Source organism: Rhinolophus hipposideros, assembly GCF_964194185.1.
Source record: "Rhinolophus hipposideros genome assembly, chromosome: 26".
Taxonomy (NCBI): domain Eukaryota; kingdom Metazoa; phylum Chordata; class Mammalia; order Chiroptera; family Rhinolophidae; genus Rhinolophus; species Rhinolophus hipposideros.
This window is the reverse complement of record NC_138072.1, coordinates 599,760-618,814: the sequence shown is the minus strand read 5'-3', so window position 1 is coordinate 618,814 and position 19,055 is coordinate 599,760. Positions and strand designations below refer to the sequence as shown.

The 19,055-nt window shown below is 62.3% G+C and overlaps 2 protein-coding genes across 2 annotated transcripts; one reads left to right on the top strand and one right to left on the bottom strand.

The window, feature by feature from the left end:
• The first annotated feature begins 551 nt into the window (after nt 1-551).
• GPR37L1 (G protein-coupled receptor 37 like 1) lies at nt 552-8,099 on the top strand. The gene is made up of 2 exons (XM_081039252.1): nt 552-4,386; nt 6,804-8,099. Exons 1-2 carry the CDS (start codon nt 3,760-3,762, stop codon nt 7,602-7,604), a joined length of 1,428 nt encoding a protein of 475 aa, XP_080895378.1. The 5' UTR covers nt 552-3,759; the 3' UTR covers nt 7,605-8,099.
• A 2,601-nt stretch (nt 8,100-10,700) lies between these two features.
• Nucleotides 10,701-18,639, bottom strand: ARL8A (ARF like GTPase 8A). Its single transcript, XM_081039126.1, has 7 exons — nt 18,378-18,639; nt 13,581-13,661; nt 13,222-13,295; nt 12,526-12,619; nt 12,371-12,438; nt 12,119-12,189; nt 10,701-11,730 (listed from the first exon to the last, which is right to left on the bottom strand). Exons 1-7 carry the CDS (start codon nt 18,498-18,500, stop codon nt 11,681-11,683), a joined length of 561 nt encoding a protein of 186 aa, XP_080895252.1. The 5' UTR covers nt 18,501-18,639; the 3' UTR covers nt 10,701-11,680.
• Nucleotides 18,640-19,055: the final 416 nt, after the last annotated feature.

Here is a 19,055-nt window from a genome sequence, read left to right as displayed (position 1 = left end):
GCTAGTATTGAAAGGGTGCTGGCTGGGGAACGCTAACCCAGAGGGCAGTCTCCAGGTGAGCAGGAGAGGCCCCCGTCACACGCCGGAGAGAGAGGCGCGTCTGGGGCTGCGTGTCCCCTGGGACCCTTGATGGGGGCCCCTGATATCTGGAAGGCAGGTGGCACTGTGCAGACCCAATTGTGGGGTTCCTTGTAACACACCAGTGTGGCACCACTGGCTTTCCTGTGCCTGAACACTCCAGCCTAACCTCAGCTGTGCCGTAGGAGTGAGGAAAGGTGTGGTATGTGTTTGTTAGTAACACAGCGCTCTCAGGGAGCCGGCCGCCAAGGCTGGGAGACCGACAGTGAGAGACGCCCAGGAGCGGGAATGGAGGGGACGTTGTGAGTCTTGGTTATTTACCCACCCCCCACTGAAGGGATTTGGGGGTCACGGACCAGGTGGGATGTGGAGAGCAATTCTGTGCCTCTTCTTACCGTTTATTTCTCCTTTTTTCCTTAAACATGTGCATCAAGCATTTACTAACACCAGGCACTGGGGACACAGCCGGGAAGGCGGGCCCTGCTCAGCAGAGTTCGGTGAGTGCATGGTCTGGGAGCTTCTGGGCCCGTGTCCCCTCCCTCTGTCCACTCCTGTGAGCTGCCCTGCAAGGCTTTGCCCCCCCAACCACCACCATCAAACTCCTGCCTGCATCCAAAATCCCCAGGAGAGTTTGCTGGGTAACATGACCTCACCCACCCCGTTCTGACTGGGCCGGGAGCAGTGGGGCCTGGGAGCCCACATTGCAGATGGGTTTCCTACCGTCGGTGACCCAGGGACTGCCAGTGAGGACCACTGACGTAGGTGGTGGCAGACGTCCTGCCTTAAAGCTGCCACGTCCCATCATTCACGACCACGCCCCACGTGGCAGCGTCCTTGCGACCCCTCTGCTCCAGGATCAGACCTCCTTTTACCAAGGGGACAGGAAGGCCCAGAGGCCCCATGGCGTCCTGGCCCCTCTGTTTTCTGGTGTGGCATCCCGACAGGCACAGCCATGCTGTCAGGTTCAGCTTCAGGGGCTGCCTCCTTCACTCGAATGGGAGCTCCAGGAGGGCAGAGGTCGTGCCCGCTGTGTCCGAATGTCTGAGACAATGCCTGGCATGGAGCAGGTGTTCAGCCAGTGTTTGTAAAATGAGTGAATGGCATCGCATGACTGGCTACCAGCAAATTGGCACCAGATCCCAGATCCCCAGGTCCAGTGCCCCGGGCCTGTCCTCCAGAGCAGGGTCAAGCGCCCTTTGACCCGGGAGCCCAGAGCGTGGAGAGCTGGCACAAAGGATGTACTGGCTCGAGTGCCTCATGGCCCCTAGCCCTAGTCTGGTGCCAGCTGCAGGCCCGAGGGATGTCCCTGTCCAGGCAGGAGACAGGCGTGTCCCAGAAAGTGCCGCTTGCCTCTCGGGCTTCAGTTTCCAAGCGTGTAAATGGTGGCCTGCCGGCCTCACACGTGCTGGTCAGAATGAAATGGGTCCCTGCAGCCAGTCGCTCACACTTGAATAGTGCTTTCCGTGCTACGGGTGCCCTGGTGACAGGGTCACCTGCTGTCCAGATCCCCGGGTGAGCTCAGCCCATCGTAGGGACAAGCGTGTCGTGACCTCCATGGTACAGATGAGGAAATGGAGGCACAAAGAGGTCCGGCAGGCACCTGGGCAAAGTCACACACACACAGCCCGTGGGGGCTCAGCCACCGAGGGGGAAGCCCAGACGGTCTGGTTCCAGAGTCAGCTCTTAGCGGGCGTGTGGCGTCGCCCGGCGGAGGGTTCATTGTGTCCTCCTGGCTGGCACCTGCACCTCCCCCCAGAGGCCGTCACCTGCTTCAGTGCCGGGGACAGCCCCAGCCTCTGTCCCATCCTTTCGCACCCAAGTATCTGTCCTGCAGCCAGCTGTGGGGACATTCCCAGGGAGAAGGAGGGGAATTCCTGGGATCTCGGACAGACAGTCCCATGGGCGGGAGAAGATGGCTTTCTGCTCGCATCCTTCCAAACTGGGGACCTGCCTCGAGCGTGGTCCAGAGAGAGGGCTCTTCCTGAAGCAGAAGAGGGGACAGGAGGACATTTCAGAGACTCCTGCGGGGCGCCCTCAGGAGAGGTGGAGCGGCATGGTGGGCACACACCCATGGCCCTTGCTGTTCCTCAGGCTGCCCCTCAGCCAGGCACAGAGGCCCAGGCAGCCGCATGGGTGGGGACCTGAAACCCTGTCACTGAACATCTGCTTCCACCTAGTGGCCTCTGACGTTCCAGCAGCCGCGTGGAACCAAGGAGGCTCAGGGGACAGCACTGCAGTGCCCTCTCAGGGGACAGCATTCACTGAGCCCCCGCTCCGTGCGAGGGACACTGGTGTGACGCAGGCATGTTCGTGAGTGCAAAGGAGGAGCAGAGGGGGACACGTGACTGTGCCTCTCTGAGCCTGCGGTGGCCGTGTGGAGGTCATAGCAGGAGGTCACACAGGGCCTGGCCCTTGGTGACAGCCCGTGAGGACTTTACCCAGATGGCCGCACCACAAGGCAGAAGCTGGTGTGTTCTGGTGACAGCCGCCTAAGTGCCATGGGGTCTGGTGGCGGGGCAGCCTGGGGTCGCTTCTGAGGGGGGATTAGGGACACTCCACGAGGCTCAGGATGAGGCCGAGGGCCTCGCATCCCCCGAGGTCCTTTCTGCACCCCTTCCCGAAGACACAGGACGTGGGGCGTGTCCTGGCCTCTCCCCTGCGTGGGGGCCAGCACGCTGGTGGCAGTGAAGGGGTCCATCGAGTCCTCGTCTGGTCTGATTTCTGGATGGTCCTTGTAGCTTCCCTGGGCCCCAGACAAGCCCGGTCATGCGACCACCTGGGTCTCCTGTCCCCACAAAAGGAAGCCAGAAAGAGAAAATGTTAAAGGGCCCCCAGCGCTTCCCTTCCCTTGTCAGAGGGCGTGTGAGTCTGTTCCTTTTCTTCTCTTTTCTTGGGACTCCTATGTCACACAGCGTGTCGGGTAGGACGGTGGCTTTCCCGGCCAGGAAGTGTCCTAGGACACTCACTGTTGTGAGCTGGACGTCGGGAACGTAGCAGGCGCTCGGGAAGTATGTGGTCTCGCACGTGTCATCCACCCTGTACTGGATCAGAATGTCTTCCAGACTTTTCCTCGTTGCCGCTTTCCCAGGGGCCTGTGTGCGGTCAGGCCAGCAGACGCACACGTGCCAGCTGACAGCAGCGTCCAGTTAGAGGGCCCTGGACTCAGGTGAGCTCCCGGCCTCGCTCTGCAGCCTCGGGTCTCTAACCCCACAGGGCCGCTGTGAGGCGGAAAGGGGCCTCAGAAATGCTCAGGGATGACAGTGGTGGCCGCCGTCTGGCTTCCAGCTCTGGGGCCACGTCGGGACTGTCTCCTGAGGTGGGTCCTCAGTGCCGGTCCTGCCCCCTCTGCTGTGGGACCGCAGGGGAGCCACGTTCCGTCTGGTTCAGTGGCCAGAGCAGGTGGCTTCTGAGGCCCGGGGCCTGACGTGCTGTTGTCCTGGGGGCCTGAGGAGGAGTGTTCTGGAGGCAGCACAGAAAGCTCTATGTCCAGCAGAGGGCCCTGCCCAGCCTGTGGCCGGCGGGGAGGGAGGGAGCGGCTCGAGGCCACTGGAACAGGCTGGCGAAGCCAGACGCCTGACTGGGGGCAGACCAAGCGGCCAGCTGCCTCTCTGAGTCCACCGGGCACCTCTTCCCGGCCCTTACCTGCTTTCCGTGGGGCAGCTGCCTCCTGCTCGCCCGGCCATGTGGTGGCTGTGGCCTCTGGCCGTCTCTCTTGCTGTGGTGTCCCCTGCGGGGCTGAGCAGAGTCTCTGGGGGTGCCCCCGTGCGCCCCGGCAGGCACAGAGCTGAGGCCCCCGAGCAGCAGAGCCGGCCCAAGAGAGGCACCAAGGACGAGCAGGACAAGGGGCTGCAGCAGTACGTGCCCGAGGAGTGGGCAGAGCGCCCCCCGCCCCTGCACCCCGCTGGCCTGCCGCCCACCAAGCCCTTGGCCAGCAGCCCCCATCCAGACGTGGACGGGGGAAGCCCGGGCAGCGGGTCAGAGCCCTGGGGCAACCTGACGGGGACGCCGGGGCAGAGGCTGAAGATGGAGAACCCCCTGTACCCGGTGACTGAGGGCTCCTACCGCGCCTATGCCACCCTGCTGCTGGCCCTCGTGGTGTTTGCCGTGGGCATCGTGGGCAACCTGGCCGTCATGTGTGTTGTGTGGCACAGCTACCACCTGAAGAGCGCCTGGAACTCCATCCTCGCCAGCCTGGCCCTCTGGGACTTTCTGGTCCTCTTCTTCTGTCTCCCTGTGGTCATCTTCAATGAGATCACCAAGCAGCGGTTGCTGGGGGACATCTCTTGCCGGGCCGTGCCCTTCGTGGAGGTGAGTGTGAGTCCTAGTGGGCAGCAGGGTGGGGTGTGAGGGCGTGCAGGGCCCCAGGCGCCTGGAGTGCGGTCCTGCTTCCTCTCCTCCAAACTGGGCAAGGGCACGAGTGTGGTGTGGCATTGCTTCCTGATGGCTCCCGGCTGAAGTTGGCCGGCCGGGGGCTGAGGGCAGGTGTGCAGGGCCCTGGGTCCTGGCTTCTCGGTGCGGACAGCTCGGGGCCGGTCTCGCCCCCTTCTTCTGTGCCCTGTGCTCTCTGCTGCCTGCCTTAACCCTGCACCATCTTTCCACCAGGGAAACTGCTCTGCCCTTCGTGTCTCCTTCTCCGTTCCGTGCCCACTGCCACCCAGCACTCACGGCCCCTTCTTTACCCTCAATATCCTGCCCCCAAAAGCAGCGTATGCAGGGAGACCCCCACCTCCTACAGCCCCCAGATCACTCAGCGTCCACTCCCTGTGCACACGAGCGCCTTCCTCACTGACCACGTCACGCTGCCGCTGCGCCAGGCCCTGCTAAGTCCTGCAGGGAAGGGAAGCCCTGGTCTTGTGCTGGAGCTGAGGGGGGGCTCTCATGCCAGTCGAGTCACTGCCACCGGGTGTCACTGGGTGTCTCACATCTCCCCAGTTTCCTGATCTCCCAACCAGGGAAGTGGACCGGACGGTCCTTCCCACTGGCCTAGTCTGCAGCCTGCAAGTGTCCCCATGTCCTCAGCTCCGGGAACTGCCGGGTTAAGTCCAGCGCATGGGTGCTGGTGGGCGTGTGGGTCACAGAGAGACGGCTGCAAAAGTACACTGATGCTTGCGTGTATGACACAAGCAGGGCCACATGCCTGTAAGGAGCACATGGCAAGTGGCCTGTGAGCCTTGGCCAGGTGGGGTGTAGCCACGAGGCCCCAGCCCACTGAGGTCTCCCCGCGAAGGCTGAGTGATGGTGTGTGACCTGGCACGGGCATGGGGCCGCTGGGACTCTTCCCAGGTCTGTGCCCTCCCTGTGCATTAGCGGGGACTTTGTATTTGGAGAGTCTCTGAGGCTCAGCAGCTGGCACAGCCCTTACCTGCCCTTCCCAACCCAGCGCGATCCCCCGGAGCGGCCCCAAGTCCTCAGACCTGAAAGCAGACCCTCCAGGGGATGGCCTTTGACTCGTAGCCATGGTCCCTGCTCAGTACTCAGGTGAGCAGTGACGGCTTGTGCACCGGACTTTGGACCCCAGCAGACAGATTAGAGCAGGCCCTGCCCCACCAGCTGAGTGACCTTGTAAGTTACTTTTCCTGTGCAAACCCCAATTTCCTCATGTGTAAATTGGAGGTGATAACAATAATAAGCATAGCTATGTGGATGCATTCTTGAAGGAGTAAGTGGCGCTTAGAAGTAAGTAGTTCCCTGTGCAGTGGTTCTTATGGGGAGCGGGCTCAGCGGGAGGGGAGCAGGGCCGATACACAGACTCTTGTTTGCATGCGGCTGCCTGGCTGGTCAGTGAAAGCCCGGCCCTGCCTGACTGTGGGTCTCAGCACGCCGAGGACAAAGGCTCTGGCGTGGACTCTCCTGGGCTGCCGGCCACACTTCCTGGGGGGGACAGAGGTCATCCAGGAGCTGGCAGAGCCCCACCCCCAGGCTGGGTGACTGGGTGGGAGTCAAGGGACAAAGCCCAGGGCCCCCGAGCCTTTTATGGGGGTCTTAGGGAAAACGGGGATGTTCCGTGAGATGTGGGAGAGCTGGTGTTTCTGTCCAAGCCCGAGGGTGCTCCTGCAGGGCCAGGGGCATCTCACCAAGGACATGCGGGGACAGGACTAATAAGGGGGGATTGTGTCCCCAGCGGAGAGGAAAGAGGGTGGGCAGAAGGGGGATCTGAGCACAGTCCCTGTGCGGTTGCGGCTCCTCTGTCTTTATTCTCTCTGGCACTTTCTCCCCATTGTCCTGGCAGCTTCCTCTGGGCTCACGGGGCGGCTTCCCTGTGAGCTCAGTGACAGCTCGCAGGGAGGGTGGGCCCAGGCTGCTTCCCCACACAGCCAGGCCTGGGCTTCCCCACAGAGGGCGAGAGTGTGCGTGCGCGTGAGCTGTGCCCCTGAGACCACGCAGTCTGCACAGGAGGGGAATGGGAGCACCTGCGAAGACCACAACATCCGAGTCTCTGTCTTGAATGCCTAGAGCCGCTTCCCAAGTCTCAGGGAGCCCTGTGGTGCCCACAGTCGCCCAGCCGAGAGGCCCCGAGCGGTGGGAAGTCGGCCCTGCTGCGAGTGGCCCTCACCTCTGCCACCCCCAGGTCACTGGTCCTGCCGAGGACACTCGTCTTGTGAGGGGGGCTCCTTGGGAGGCCCTGATGACACACAAGGAGTGCCTGGCTCACCACCCAACCCCAGCCGCCAGGGCTCTTCCGGCCGCTGGTCTGACACGGCTTCCCCTCCCCGGGTCTCGCCCAGGTCTCCTCCTTGGGGGTCACGACCTTCAGCCTCTGCGCCCTGAGCATCGACCTCTTTCACGTGGCCACCAGCACGCTGCCCAAGCTGCGGCCCATCGAGCGGTGCCGATCCATCCTGGCCAAGCTGGCTGTCATCTGGGTGGGCTCCATGACACTGGCCGTCCCCGAGCTCCTGCTGTGGCAGCTGGCGCGGGAGCCGGGCCCCAGCACGGGCACCGTGGACTCGTGCACCATGAAGCCCTCGGCCAGCCTGCCTGCGTCCCTCTACTCGCTGGTGATGACCTACCAGAATGCACGCATGTGGTGGTTCTTCGGCTGCTACTTCTGCCTGCCCATCCTCTTCACGGTCACCTGCCAGCTGGTGACGTGGCGCGTGCGTGGCCCCCCGGGGAGGGAGCTGCCGTGCCGGGCGGGCAAGCACGAGCAGGGTGAGAGGCAGCTCAACAGCAGCGTGGTGGGGCTGACCGTGGTCTATGCCCTCTGCACCCTCCCGGAGAACGTGTGCAACGTGGTCCTGGCCTACCTGTCTCCCGGGCTGACCCGCCAGACGCTGGGCCTCCTGGGCCTCATTCAGCAGTTCTCTGTCTTCTCCAAGGGGGCCGTCACCCCAGTGCTGCTGCTGTGCGTGTGCAGGCCGCTGGGCCAGGCCTTCCTGGACTGCTGCTGCTGCTGCTGCGAGGCTTGTGGGGGGAGGGCGGCCACCGGCGCCGACAGCAAGCTCAAGACGGAGATGTCATCGTCCATCTACTTCCACAAGCCCAGGGAGTCGCCCCCGCTCCTGCCCCTGGGCACGCCGTGCTAAGGCCAGACCCCAGCGGGAGGCCTGGGACGTGGCAAGTGGGGCAGCGAGCGGGGCCACCCCAGCCCTCCCGGTGTTTCTGCCCCCATAGGTCTGGCGAGTGGAAGGGTCCTCCTGTTGGGGTCTGGGCGTGTCCAAACCCCAACCCCAGCAGGGCCTCCCTGTCTTCTCACTCCTAGGTCCTTAGAACTGCCCCCAAACTGTCCCAGCAGCTGGGAAGGAGAACTCGTGCAGGTCCCAGCCCCACTGCCGCCTCCGCCTGGAGCCCGAGCACACTTTAGTTGTGTCCTGTGTAGGCCTGGTCTCCCTGCCCCCGCCCATCCTGGAATGGGCTCCCTGGACTCTTCTTCCTCCTGGTGCCGTCTTTCCCAGGGCATCTCTCCCTCCACCCCCTCCGACGGACCCTGGGTCATCTTCTCCTACCCCCATGTTAGGTGCACCCCCCCATAGGCCTTTTTTGTAAAACAATAAACTAGGTGGAACTACCCCTGTGCCCGCTGGACTTACTTGGGCCACATCCTGGCAGCACCCACATGCACCTGGGCCTTCCCAGGTGGGTGGTGCCACTGCCTGTCCCCTGCCAGCTCCCACCCTGCCCCCCACAGCTCCTCCCGCTTGTCCTGCCCTGGGTGTCCTACCACCTCCCGCCCCCTTCCGGTCTCCCTCTGGTCTCTTCCAAAAGCTTCCCTAGCCCTGTGTGGGCCTAGAGAACTGGCGTGATGTCCATCAGAAGGGACACTCAGCCTGTGCCACCAGCCACTCCCTGCCCCATAAGCCCAGCTTGCTGCCTAACGGCCCAGTCTGTCCGCATCATGGCTCTGGGGCCCACTCAGGACAGCTGCATGGGGCCCGGCTGGTGAGGGGCAGATGCCAGGGCCCTGGGCATCACTCTCCTCTGCCACCCACCCCACCCCCTTGGCCTCAGCCTGCCCTGTACCCAAACCTCCTCCCGCCTCTCCAAGGATCTGAACAGCCTTGTTCTCCCTCCCTGGAACTCCCCCCCCAGGCTGGTGATGCCAAGAGGGAAGGACGCTGTTGCCAGGTGATGGCTGCCCGGGCGGGCCCTCTGCTGGGGAGGGACACCCACCCTTTCTCAGCAGACGTGTTGCCACAGTGACTGCAGCCCCAGCTTTCTCTGTAGAAACTTAAATGGGGGGCAGGTTGGACAGGGGTCCAAAAGATGGCTTGCAAGTTTTCCACCCCCGCTGCACCATCCCCCATCCGCACCCCCAGTCCTAGATGCACCAGGAGCTTCCTATGGGATGGAGGAAGGGGGGCCAGGGTCCGCTGAGGTGAAGCTTGGGATCGGGGGACAGCTGAGGCTGGAGGGTTGGGCGCCGGGCAGGGGCATGCCTGAGCTTCCTGTTGGGGGGGCCTCTTCCACAAAGGACACCCTCTGCCTCTCCCTCCTGCTGGCTGGCAGCTCAGAGCTGAAGGGGGGACGTGGGGGCCCCCAGGCCCTGCCCCCGCTGCCGCCCCCAGCCTGCCAGGCTGAATGGCATACAGAATCCATCAGCAGGCCAGCGGGCCTTGGGAAAGAGCCAGGGTCCCTCCAGCCTGGGCCAGTCGGGGAACAATGTGGTATTTGTTGCTTAGAGGTCCCAGGCTTGGGGTGGGGGGCAGGTTGGCACAGTGGTGGATGGTGGACTTGAGCCGGGAACTGCCACTCAGTCCCCCTCAGGACGGACTTCAGGAGACCCTGATGCCAGCTGGGAGGGGACAACCTCCCGAGCCCCCTCAGCTCCCACTTCGCAGTGACAATCGCCTCGCTTCTGTCCAGCCGGACACGTCACTGAAAGTCTCGTCTTGGCTTTGCCATCTGCAAGGAGGAATGACACCTCCCGCCCAAGGACTAGTCACTAAATAGGACAAGACACATAAAGCACCTGACGTGACTCCTGGCACCTCTCCTTTCCTCCAGGTAGGCGCTTGATTCTCCAGGACTAGAGAGGCCTGGCGGGGTGGCCTTAACTCAGTCTGTTCCCTGGGCAACATTGACAAGTTCTCTCTGTGTTAGGCCCCTGCTGTGTGCAGGCCTTAGGGCAGCATGGCGCTTGCCTGCACGTAACCAGCTCAGGACTAATCGCAAAGCTCGCTCCTCAGTTGGAGAACACTGCAAAGGCAGGTCAACACAGAAACAGCCTGTCCTGCTCCCCCGGTGAACGAGAGGCTCCAGGCAGAGCCAATGCCTGCAGCCAGAGAGCAGGGGCAGCCGGGCCCCAGCTCCAACCTCACCAAGGGACACGTTTTAAGGAACATCTTAGGAAGACACCCCCAAACCATTGAGCTCCATCTGCCCACGGTTTTCCCTATCTCCTCTGGCAACGGTTCCGTCCTCCCAGGCAGACAGGCGTCTCTCTGACGACTGGCAGTCGCCTCCAGGAGGAAGCCCTGGGCAGCAGGAGGGACTGGGGCAGCTCAGACCCAACAGGGCAGGCCCAGGCCCGCCCTGGCCATTCTGGAGGGAAGGAGAAGCATGGTGTGTTCTGTGGGGCCTGCTCCATTTCCTCGTTGAGGGGAGGCTGGGGGAGGTGGGGCTGACTGTAAAACTGGGTCAAGATGGCCTCGGATTTGGGTGAGCAGGGCCGGCAGCTGTGGGCAGCGAGGGGAGGCACCAGCTCCGAAGGTGGGAAGAGGGCTGGACCTGGGCAGGGCAGTGAGGGCACTGCCCTTCCCAGGACAGCAGCAGCACCCCCGGAGGGAGGCCTCCAGGATCTGCCCTGAGGACAGTTCACCAGCTCCAGGCTCCCCGCAACTCTGGCTGCAGGTGAGGTCCTGCTCTGGCTCTAAGGAAACAGGTAGGGACAGCCCCTCCTGCCATGATGACCGGGCCCCCAGCAGCTCCTTAGACGGACCCCTTGGCTCCAATTGGCAGCTGCAGGCCCAGCTGAGGCCACAGGAAGGCCCGATGAGGACAGGAGGTGGCGAGGGCCGGGCACACGTGCAGAGGCTGTTCTGAGAAGTGCCATTGTGAGCCCGTGTGGGCGCGTGCCTGCCTCTCTGTGGCTGTTTGTGTCCCGTGTATGGGGTGCTGGCGGCCCTGGGCCTGCCAGTCATTCCATGACATCTATGGAAAAGTTACTGGCACCACACGCCCCCCCCAGCACAAAATTGCGAATTTATTCTTGTTGTTAGGAGGCAAAAAAATGTACAGTTACAAGAATCATTTTCCAAACAGAGGTTAGATATGAGCTGAAAAGTGTAAAAAAGGAAGAGGGACATCACTTTACAAATCATTAAATTAAACAAATAAACAAACACGAAACCTAAAGAGTCACCCTGACCCCCCCACGCCAAGTTCTCTCCTTGTGCAACTCTGCAAAATGAGAACAGAAAATGAGGTGCCCGTGGAGTGGGGCCTGGGAGGGGGAGGGGCTGCGGGCGCTTGGCACTGGCCCCTCCAGGGCACGGTGGTCTCTGGCAGCTGGCTGTACCTGGGGGCCCAAAGGAGGCTGGGGGCAGAGAGGGGCGCCTCTGGGGGCTCCTGCAGCCTGTGACATGCAAGCAGGGACAGCCAGACCGGGAAGTGGGAATGCACAGGACATGGGCCGGCCACCAGTGCCCAGGCTGGGGCCTGCCCCATGTGCCAGCCCCCACTTTTCCTGATCGGGGCCTGCCCCAAGCCGGCCTGCACAGCTTTCCCCTCCCAGATCCTGACTCACCCCTGCAGCATCAAATGGTTGATTTTAGTCTTTGCTTAAATTAAAAAAATTAAAATATATATACATATATATACTATACACACAGGACAATAACAGAAGTGTTGAAAAGGTAAGGGGACAGGAGTGAGGGGAGGGCAGGGGCTGGGGGCCAGGGCTGTGGGAAGGGAAGGAAGCAGGGCAGGGTGAAGGGACAGGTGAGAAGGGAAGGGCGAGAGGTTAGGGGACCTGAAGGGGGGCGATTTATTTTACAATAAAAACAGGAGTTCAAACCTCAGCAGAACAGGCCTCTGGGATCCCCAGAGGATCCCACCCCACACCAGTGCTGAGGGGTGGGCTTAGGGGGACAGTAGGGTGGGCGGGGAGCTCGGCTTCAGGATCAGATGGCGGGTCCCGGGTCCGAGGGGGCGGGCCGCAGTCTCAGCTTCTCCGGGACTTTGAGTGTTGAATAAGCCACTGTAGTGTGATGTCTGGGTGGGGATAAGAGAGAGGTGACAGGGCTTCCAGGGCTGGACCCGCTGGGGAGGTCAAGGCACACCTGAGGCAGTGACGTCAGCCCAGGGCCCCCCAAACTACAGCCAGGCTCCAAACAGCCCGAAGCAGGTGGCAGGGGCGTCTGGGTGCTGAGAGGCGGAGGGGGCAGGGAATCACAGGCCCAAGGCGGGGCGATCCCACAGCCAGGCGGGGGCCCAGGGGGCGGTGCTCGAACCTGGCCCCCCAGGGGAAGCACAGTGCTCTGGGTTTGGAGCACCGTTCTGGAGGGACAGCCTGTGGGAGTTGCTGCCCCAAACACCCCGAGGGCCCGTCCCCTCTGCCCACGCCGTCCTAGAACGCGGCGGCTGCCCCAGACCCACGCACCAATGTTGTCCTTTTCTTTGCAGGAGATGGAGTAGCAGCAGATCTCTCGGTCCTGGATGGCAGACAGGTTCCTGGGGGAAGACAGAGGGGAATGTGCGGGCCGCGGGGCGAGGGCACCAGGTGAGGCGCGGCCCTGGGAAGGTGGGCTCTGCTGCGCCCGTGTGGCCAACACTGAGCGCTGCAGCGAGCCGGGGGCTCCGCAGCCTGGGGAATTCAGGGGGCAGGGAGGAGGGGCAGAGGTCGCGCACTCACATTTTCTCGATCAGCTCCTTCTCATCCAGTGCTCCCGGGAGGTCCCGCTTGTTACCCAGCACTAGCACCTACAGAGGATGAGGCACAAGGACCAGGTCCAGGGCGGCCCCCCACCCCTGTGGCGCCCCCCACGCCCCCACCCCTGGGTGCCTCACAGGGATCCCCTGCAGCTGGGGCTTGTCCAGCAGGTTGTGCAGCTCATTCTTGGAGGCCTCAATCTTCTCCTGGTCAGCGGCGTCCACCATGTACCTGGGGAAGGTGGGGCGGGCAGCATGCTGACCAAGCTGTGGCCTGGTCACCGCTCCCGAGCAGCTGGGCCCGGGCAGGGGCTCCAGGAACGTTCTCTGCTCTGATGGCAGTGACATGTGCTGGGGCTGCCAGGCCTGAGTATCCCGTCCTCCAAAGTGGGCTCTGGAGAAGCCCTTCCTCGGCCCGCGAGTTGGGCCTTCGGGGATTCCCCGGAGCCCCTCCCACGGGGACCCTCTGAGGGTTGAGTTAAATAGCAAAGGAAGGCCCAGAAGGTTTCCTTCCGTGACGTCTCGTAGAAATCACTTTAAACACAATGAAAACTAAACAATCTTCCATTAGGGCGTGCACATGAGGGTAAAATTATTTTTAAAAAGCAAGGGAATGACCATGTAAAAACACAGAATGCAGGCCAGTAGTGGCGCTGGGTTAGGGGACCCAGGGAGACAGTGGGGACAGCACAGGGATGTCTGCCGGTTGACGCTCTGGCCCCAGACTGGCTGTGGGCGCCCAGAGCGTTTATCAGACGGGAAACAAGCACCACAGAGTGAGGTGTGGCTGAGGACTCACGAGCGGCCAGGCCGAGGAGCCCCTGTGGCACTTACACGATGGCACTCACTCCCCGGCAGTAGCGCTCCCACATGCTGCGGAAACGGGGCTGTCCCCCGATGTCCCAGAGCTGAGCAAGAGAGCGTGAGGCGGGGTCAGCAGCCGCAGGCCACCAAGTACTCCACTGCCACCACCCTGCCCAGGTCCCCTGCTCCCACTCTCTTCCTCTGTCCAAGCCCCTCTGACTACCTGGGACCCAAGCCTCTGCTTCCCGTCAGTGTCTCCTCCCAGGGCCTCAGGTGCCCTCCCCCCATGCCTTTGCGCCCCCCAACTCACACACCACACGCCTGTGCGCATGGGCAGGGCCTGCTGCAGCCCCTGTGCCGCCCGCCTCCGGTCCCCGGCACTCACTCACCTTGATGGTCACATTTCCCTTGGTGATCTTTCGCATGTTGAACCCCACAGTTGGGATCATGTCCTCATTGAACTGTCCTGACTGGAGGGAGAGTCAGAATCAGAAAAAAGCAAACCCCTCAGACGGCACGGCTGCGGAGGCCAGAGACCAGGCCATCGCTCCTCCAGCCCCAGGGAGGGCGCATGGGCCGGCCCAGGGCTGCGCACCAGCCCCACCTGGAGATCACCTGTGAAACAAGAGGCCCGCCAGTCTCTGGACGCTCTTCTCAAGTCTACTCAGTCCCCTCGGGACAGAAGCCCCAGGGCGGGACCTGGTCCCTGGTGGAGAGGAACTCGTACCTCCCAGCAGACCTGAACGGGCTGCGGGACAGTCAGGGGTCTCAAGGGAAGCAGACGTGTTTCCAATGAGATGGAAATATTCAAGCCCAAAACTTGGGGCATCAGCCACCCCCAAAATGCAGGGCACACCATGGAGGTGCTGATTTACACCCCCTTCCTGTGGGGGTAGGTGTCTGTTGACTCTGTGTCTCCCCCTAGACGAGAGCTTCTGGGGGAAGGGACCCGTTCTATATTAAGAACATTAGTAAATGTTGAATAATTAGGAGTTGGCTATCATTCTATTTCCCAGAACCCATTTTCAAACTCTAACAATTTTTGTTTCTCCCCCTGAATTGTCTCCAAGACCTCCAGATTATTCTCAAGAAGCCACAGGCCACCCCTACGGCCGGACCAAACCCCTCCAGGGTCATCTCCACGTTCTGCTGGCTCTCCCAGATGCAGGCTGGAGGCGATGGGACGGACTTAACCTTGAACCAGGGGTGACGACCTTGTTCCTTTATGGGGCCACTTTCTTCTGCCGGGTGGTGGGTCACGCAAAGAGGTCAATGCTCTGACCACCAGCAAGGTGTGGATGATGGTTTCTTCTTCAGAGCCTGTGAGCCTTACTGAAGACCCCCAGGTCCCACCTAAAGGACGGCGCCCTGACTCGCTTTTGTCTGCAGGACCCACCCAGCTCATCAACCAGATCTTGCTCAGGACAATGGAGAGAAGGCCCCCAACCTGGGCCCACATGGGCTTGGGGACCCCTGAGCCCCTGACAGTCACAGTCGTGTGCACACACTTCCGTGTGTGTGTTCTCTGGGGAAAGCGCCTCTGAGTTTATCAGATATCAAAAGGGTCCGAGAGCCCCTGACAGTCAGGATCACTGAGTAAAAGGGGGTGCCCTGAAGGAGAGCCCAGGTCCAGCAGTCCCCCGACTCTCAGCAGGGTGCTGCGGCGTGGGGACCGGCTGGACTAATATCCACTCCACCCCCATTCCGGCCGGTGAAGACAGTCAGGAACGAAGCCCAGGTACTGCTTATCTCTTGTCATGGGGGAACGGTTTCCTTCTAAGAAATGGCAGGAAGGGTTTTGGATTTGGAGACATTGGCAGATAAGGGTTCCAAATGCTTCGACATGGTGGCTGTACAGCATGAGGGCCCATTACTGCTCTCTAACAGCTAGAAGACCCACTGGCTCCTATTTCATGAAAAGCCCAGCCTGGCAGAAGGTGATCATGGGCGAAGGGGGTGGCAGGAGGACCCTCAGGGAGCCTGGCTCCTGCCTCCAGCACCCCCAGTTCTGCTGGGAGTCGGAGCTCATGTGGAACCCGTTAAAACTTCCTTTCCCTGCTCACACCTCCTAGTGTCACACACTCCTCAATGACAATCAGAAGTCCCTCCTTATCCACGGTTTCACTTTCTGCAGTTTCAGGTACCCGCAGCCAACCACAGGCCAAAATTATTGAACGGAGAATTCTAGAAACCAACAATTCATTAGTTTTAAATTGTACGCCATTCTGAGTATCATGATGAAATCTTGTGCCATCCTGCTCCGTCCCACCTGGGATGTGAACGTTCCTTTGTCCAGCATCTCCATGTTGTATGTACAATAAGACATAACTTTTATTACAGTCTATTGTTATAATCGTTCTATTTTATTATTGGCTGTTGTTGCTAACCTCTTACTGTGCCTAATTAACAAGTTAAACTTTATCACAGGCACGTACGTATGTACAGGGAAAAACATAGTCTACATAAGGCCTCGGTTTCAAGCACCCACTGGGGGTCTTGGAATTGTATCCCCGTGGACAAAGAGGGGTGACGACTGTCACCTTAAAGTCAGCTGCGTCAACCTCTTGTCTCTGACTTGAATCCCATTTGGTCCCTTCCACCTTGGGCCAGCTCCGACGCTCCCCAAGTTCTCTAGAATGAGTCAAACAGCCACCTTCCTGTAACTCCCACCCATTCCTACGTCTCCCCTTGGATGCCCCAAGACTAGTTCTTCCTCAGCACAACCGTCCACATTTGTAAATATTTGAGAATGGCCTTCTCGGCTCCCTTAGGCAAAACATCTACTTTCTAACACCACATATTTCAGAACTCAAAAGATGAGTTTAAGGTTCTTAGAAGCATTGTAAGTCTCACTATAATTTTTTTCCAGCTGACATCAGTCTGCTCTATCAACTGGCTTCTATTTACAGTCGGACCTCACACAGTGAATACAGAACCAGGGCGGAGGAAAGGCTGGGGAGACAGACCAACAGCAGAGGGAACGGAGGTGGGAGAGTCAGTGCTGGGCACGGGAACAGAGCTCAGGGTCCCCGCTGGGCTCCGGCTGTCTCGACAGTGGCCATGCACGGAGCAGAGCACGGTGAGGCACCCGGAGGGCCTGAGAACCTGGAGTGACCCTGACACTGCAGCCATGGGGTGGCTTTTCTTGGGAAGCGTCGTTAAAGGGACATTTGCTTGCACTTTTAGGATGTGTGAATTGAAGGGCAAATTTCACGTCAAAAGGGGAGATGAAATGGGCCGAGGAGGGGGACATGGGGCGGGGAGGGGGACACGGCGGGGAGGGGACTCTCCCTGGACATCATGGGCACTCCTGACCCAGTGCAGTCTGTAACGAGGGTTCTGTTCCTGACCTGCTGTAGTGTCCTAGTCTCTGGATGTGACGCTGGCCTAGAAGAGATCTCCTGACAGGAAGTGGAGCCACCGGGGCACCATGGAACGGCGTCCGGGAGCACGGCTAACAGTGAGAGCCCATGGGAATCAGAGGTGACACCTACACTCAGCCGGGAGGCTGGCAGAGACTTGTTTCTCCTCTTGGCCTGACCCCACAGACTTCTCCCCATCTAAATGCATCCTGCTTGTAGCTCAGGATCCAGGCACGGGCCCTCAAAGAGCACAGAGCCCAGGTCAATGGTGAGTCTTAGCCGAGGTCTCTGGCCGGCCCAGGGCCGAGTGGACAGGCGCCCGGGTGGATGTTGGCTCAGAGACCATCACACCACAAGACCCACTATGGTCCTGAAGGGGCAGAGGTCATCTGCAAAGCATGTCTGAGAAAGGAAGCCATGCCCAACCGTGTGATGGGAGCTACCTGGCCCTTCAGCCTTCCCTCTGCCCTCCTGTCTCAGGCAGTGTTCCTCTGGGACACTGGGCAACAGTGCAGGCAGGGGGGTACCGAGGTGGGCCACACTTCTTTGCTGACCTATCTCATCGGCATTTTTGGCCGGTCTCTGGCCAACCCACAATTCTCAGAAACCGCAGTTTAGGGAGTGGGACCAGGTCCCTGGACAACCCCAGCCCTGCCCCAGCCTTCCTGAACCCTACAAGCCCAGTCCAGCCAGGCTGGGAAACGCAGGCCGCACCATTACTGCAGCCTCAGCTCACACACCACAGAGCTCATCTCCCCCCCCCTTTTTTTTTTTTTTGAGGAGGAGACTTTAACTCCTTCCCCACCACTGCCCTGGCTCTGAAAGTCTCTCACTGGCCCAGCTGCGTCCTGACTACGGAAAGCCCTCAGTTCCACTGTCTCCCATGTCCCCAGACTGGGCAGTACCCCTCGAACTCATCCTCTGGCCCCAGCACCTCCTCCTGCAACTTCTGAGCCTGCAGGAGACTCCAAACTGCCTTCCGATGCCAGCCTCCCCGACCCCTGCGAGCCGCTTTGGTAGAGGAGGGGTTCCGGGAGGAGGAGTCTGGGCCGGAGCCAAGGGCCTCAGCTGATTCCACTACTCCCTGGGGACACAACCCCCCCCATAGCGCCGGGGCTTCCTCTTCCGGCAAGAAGGGGTTAAGGCCTCAGGGTGGGGCTGGCCTGACCCGGGCCCCCTCCCTTAGCCCCTCGGCGGCGCGGTGCCGCGACCCTCCGCAGCAGGGCTGGCAGGCCCGGCACTTTCGCTCCGTCATGCCCCCTTGCGCGGGGGCGGAGGGCGCTGGTCGCCGCGGGCAGAGGATCCCTCCGGCCTCGTGACCCCTGGGGGCCGCAGGTCCCGGTCCCAGCCCAGTCGCCTGGTCCCCCGCCCCAGCCGTGCCACCCCGGCCGGCAGGAGAGCGGGTGGCGCGCCCGCGGGTCTCCACGGGCCGCGCTAGGCCCCAGGCGCCCGGCCTCTCCTCCCCGCGGCGCCCGGCCGGGCCAGGCGGCGCCCCGGGTCCCCAGCGAGCGGCGGGCGGGGCCAGGCCGCCCCGGCCCTCCCCGCCCCGGCCCCCGGCCCTCCCCGCCCCGGCCCCCGGCCCCCGGCCCCCGCCCCGGCCCCCCCCTCCCCGGCCCCGGCCCCCCCCTCCCCGGCCCCGGCCCCCCCTCCCCGGCCCCGGCCCCCCCCTCCCCGGCCCCGGGCCTCCCCTCCCCGGCCCCGGGCCCCCCCCTCCCCGGCCCCGGCCCCCCCCTCCCCGGCCCCGGGCCTCCCCTCCCCGGCCCCGGGCCCCCCCCTCCCCGGCCCCCCCCCCCCCCCCCCGCCCGGCCCGGCCCGGCCCCGTACCGCGATCACGTTGACGAAGGTGGTCTTGCCCGAGTACTGCAGCCCCACCAGCGTGAGCTCCATCTCCTCCTTCCAGAACAGCGCCTTGAACCAGTCCAGCAGCTTGGTGAACAAAGCGATCATGGTCGCTGTGCTCGCGCTCGGCCGCAGCGGCCTCGGTGCGCGGGGTCCGCCGGGCTGCGCGGGGCTCGGGCGCGGGACGACTCGCGCAGGATCCGCTCGCCGCTGGGTGTGGCTTCGCGCCGCCGCCGCCGCCCCCCGCGCGCCCGGAGCCGAGCCGGGGCCGCGTCCTGCTCGCGCCCGAGCGCGCGCGCCTCCCGCCGGAGCCGGGCCGGGGCAGGGTGCGCGGGGCCCGCGGGCTGGGGCTCGGGACGGGCCGGGCGCTGCGGCGTCCGGGCGGCGTGGGGAGGCAGGGCTGCGCCGCCGGCCTTAAAGGGTGTGGGCCCGGGGTGGGTGAGGTGCCCGCGAAGCACAAGAGGCTGGTTCACCCGCTTCCCGGGACGGGAGCACCTCTGCGAGCGGGAGGGGACCGAGGCTTTGTCCCCAATCCCCCTGCCCACGAGGATCTCTGGGCGCGGACCCCCCCCCCACGCACCTAACGGGGGGAACACCGTGTAGGGCGGTTCCATACCCATCTTTTGTTCACAATTTACCTGGACCACCTGTTCAGGAGACTCT